General features: G+C 39.0%; 1 protein-coding gene across 1 annotated transcript; it reads left to right on the forward strand.

Moving 5' to 3' along the window:
• Positions 1-2,550: 2,550 nt before the first annotated feature.
• On the forward strand, positions 2,551-3,489 carry LOC142652080 (olfactory receptor 11L1-like). The gene has a single exon (XM_075827556.1). It carries the CDS (start codon positions 2,551-2,553, stop codon positions 3,487-3,489), a length of 939 nt encoding a protein of 312 aa, XP_075683671.1.
• Positions 3,490-4,193: the final 704 nt, after the last annotated feature.

Raw genomic sequence — 4,193 nt, forward strand, 5'->3', positions numbered from 1 at the left:
TTTTTACACTTTTTTATACTTTTTTTACACTTTTTCTCAAGTCCCACTAGGAGACTGTAAGGTCCAAGGGTCAGATTCTTTTTTTTTCTAATACATTGCACTAACTACGTAGTGCAATGTATTAGATCTGTCAGTCATTCACTGACAGCAAGCCGATTAGGCTTCGCCTCCCGGCGGGGCCTAAATCGGCTTCCGTAATGGCAGAGCAGGAGACCATTGTGTCTCCTGTTGCCATAACAGCAGTCGCCAGTCCTGATTGCCTGTCAGGGCTGGCGATCTGCTAGTAACCACTACGATGCAGCAATCGCTTTCGATTGCTGCATCGAAGGGGTTAATGGCAGGGATCGGAGCTAGCTCCGGTTCCCGCCATTACAGGTGGATGTCAGCTGTAACATACAGCTGACTTCCACCGCTGATGACGCCGGATCAGCTCCTGACCAGGCGCCATCTTGCCGGCAGCTACGGAAGCCGATCAGGCTCCGCCACCGGGCGGATCTTGACCGGCTTCGGTGCTAGGCAGACCGGGAGGCCAGTATTAGGCCTCCGGTTGCCATTGCAGCCACCGGAACCCCGGCAATTTCATTGCTGGGGTTCCGATGAGCTGCAAACACCTTAAGTGCAGCACTCGCGTTTGAACGCTGCACTTAAGGGGTTAACGGCGGGGATCGAAGCTAATTTTGGTCCCCGCCGTTACAGTCGGATGTCAGCTGTAAGATACAGCTGAGATCCGACGATGATGGCACCGGTTCAGCTTCTGAGCCGATGCCAAACATTTGTCGTAGTATACGACATTTTGCGGGAAGCACTGGCTTTCCATGACGTATACTTACGACAAATGTCGGGAAGGGGTTAAAGTGGTTTCATAAGAAATTGAAGTTGATAACCCCATTAGAGATGTAGCCAATTTTCTTTTTTTCATTTTAGTTTTTTCCTCCCTGCCTTCCAAAATCTCTAAGTTTTTTATTTTTCTGTTGACAAAGCTGTATGAAGACTTATTTTTGCGTGACTAGTTTTGGGTTTTAATAACACCATTTATTGTACCATATAATGTAACGGGAAACTAAAAAAAAGAAATATTTGTGGGGTGAAAAAATAGCGATGAATACCAAATTGATATAGTTTTTATGTTTTACCACTTTTACAAAAAAAAATATATTTGTTAAAAAAAAGTGTTTGCAAAAGTAGCAGATCACATCGCAGGAGGGCTGATGGGACATTGGAGGGGGCAGCCCCCTCTTGCTAACAGTTTAGATACCGCCGTTGCTATTGGCCGCAGCATCTAAAGGGCTAAACAAGCAAGATCCCGCTCATTGCAGTTAAGTGTCGGCTGTAACATACAGCCAACACCCGCTCAGTATGGAGCGCGCTTAGCCCGTGAGCCAGCTCCATACCTCCCCTTGCCGGCTGCCACATACATATAGGTGGCATGTCGCCGAGGGTTTAAAAAAGCACTCCGGCAAATTAACATTTTCACAAATCATGTGTATTTGTTTCTGCCCAGCTCAGTTGAGTCCATACATTTTGAGGCCTTTCGATATGGGCAGCTGTGTCATGTGATTTCAGTTTGACCACTCAAATAAACAATGCTCTCATGTGCACACAGGAGGTCTCCCCTGTGTAGCTGACTTCCTGTAAACTATAGAATTACATCACCTATCAAATACTTCCTGGCAGCTCTGAAACACCTCCTCTCCCCACCCAGCTAGACTGTAATTGTTCCTCTGTATTTCCCTATGCACACAGTGCTGCTGAAAATATTATTTCTGCTCTAAGGACCAGGAGTGCAGTGATAAAATAGGTGAGTCCATACAATGATTAGCTGCAGAGTTATAAACCCCTCTGACCCACACTGTCTATACTATCTGTGCATGCTTTGTGCGGAGAGTCCACTGTATTTCTATGAGATGCTGCTCCTCACTGTCTCCTATGTAAAAACTAGCATGGAGAAACCTATCACTAGCATGAGGCAGAGTAGACAGGCTGAAGCTGCATCACATAGGATACACTGAGACTCTGCAGGTAGGGGACAGAAGTGATTGTCACTGATCTATCACTTGCTGCATTTAAATAGGCATAATGGGGAATGTAGGCCACATTAGGGGAACCATAGCATAGGAGTAACCAAGATGGCATACAACCCAAAAATGGCCCATCAACTAAAGCAGGTATACATAAGGCATACACAGGAGCCTCTTTATTAATTTTTTAATAATAGCCTATACTGCATTAGAGTGGCAAAAAAATTATGTGCTTCTTTTATCCAAATTCAAGCAAAAGTAAGCGTGGACACATCTGTATAACATTCAGCTATGGCATTTCTTAAATGTGAGCTTAAAGGGAAATATTAAAATAATTATATTTTAGTTGAATAAAATCAAATTAAAAGGATTTTAAGTATTTTAACGATCACTCCACTTTAAATTGTAAACATTTGTAACTTTTTATTTTTTAAAGATACTTTCAATATTTCAAAATAAAGTTTTTTTTATTATTAGAAAAGTGAATAATCTATAAGATCCTACATTTGAAATAAAATCCTAGTTCATAAGAATGACAGATTCAAATGAAACGGCAGTAACTGAATTTATTCTTTTGGGATTTACCGGTGTAAAACATATAAAGCTGCTTTTGTTTGCCATATTTTTATCTATTTATATTGTGACAGTCACTGGAAATATTGTAATTGTCACCATTGTATATGGAGACGTACATCTGCACACTCCAATGTATTTATTTTTATGCAACTTATCTTGTTTGGAAATATTGTACATATCTAATATTATCCCCAAAATGTTATTTAACATTATGATGGAAAATCCAACTGTGCCATTTACAGGATGCATTGTTCAGCTCTATTTCTTTGGCTCTCTGGGGTCTACGGAATGCTTTATTTTGGTGGTTATGGCCTATGACAGATATGTGGCTATCTGCAAACCTTTGCATTATTCATTACTAATGACCACTAGGACAAGCATATTGATGTCATTATGCTGTTGGACTACAGGATTTATTGCAACTTTTGGGGCAATTATATTAGTTTCCCATTTGCATTTCTGTGGCCCTAATAAAATTAAACATTTTTTCTGCGACCTCCAGCCAGTTCTGAAATTATCCTGCAAAAATGCGTACACTATGGAAACTGTGTCCTGGATATTAGCTTCCACTATTCTTCTAGGCTCCTGCCTCCTTACGCTAGCATCTTATGTAAGAATCATATTATCTATGGTAAAAATTCCTTCTTCTAAAGGTCGACAAAAAACTTTTTCCACTTGCACAGCCCATCTTACAGTAGTTATTATTTTTTATGGTGCCATGATTTCTATGTATGTCAGTCCACATACAGTGAACAATGAAGAGTTCAATAAAGTCTCATCTTTATTTTATATTGTTGTAACCCCTTTTATGAATCCCTTTATCTATACTTTGAGGAATCAGGATGTAAAGCAAGCACTCCATAAAGCAATCATAAGAACTTGTAAATTTAACTAAATCTACATCTACAAAGCCTAGTCTAGAGGTGGAATAGTATCCAGTTGACTTCCATATTAAAGAATATTGTTTTTATTTTATTATTTTATAAAAAAAAATATATAATATACCAACATGTGTAAGAGCATGCATAATGTACTATGATTTATGTAGAAAAATTGGTGACTGCCCTGTAAATTTTAAAATTACTTAATGAAAAGTATTTGTAATACAGGATCAACCAGTATAAACTAAGAAAAATAAAAATAAAAATGAAATAATGCTTTGCCTTAAATTTCTTTGTACAATCAATCAGATGTGTCTGAGTTGCTGATAATACTGTAGGTGCCAGCATGAAATAAGTTCTTAAAAGACAAGACAGCAGACTTAGGCCATGTTCACACATTAAGGATTTGACTATGAATTTTGCCATAAATATGCCAGCGGATCCGCACGCATATAAACCACATTGTAATTCAACAGGGATATCCACTAATTTTTGACTCAAAAAATTAAAATCCGAAGACATGTCATTATTTTATATAATTTTTTTCCACTGCATATAGTATAGGTTCGATGTAAAAAATCACATTTACTTGAATGAGGAGAGTCAGTGAACTTGATGAGGATTTAGAAGTAGAATCTGCACCTAAATTCTCATCAAATCCTGAACATGTGTGCCTCTCCCTTCCTGCTCCTTCCCCTCATTAATGATTAATGTCTGC

The sequence above is a fragment of the Rhinoderma darwinii genome, chromosome 1, assembly GCF_050947455.1.
Source record: "Rhinoderma darwinii isolate aRhiDar2 chromosome 1, aRhiDar2.hap1, whole genome shotgun sequence".
NCBI lineage: Eukaryota > Metazoa > Chordata > Amphibia > Anura > Rhinodermatidae > Rhinoderma > Rhinoderma darwinii.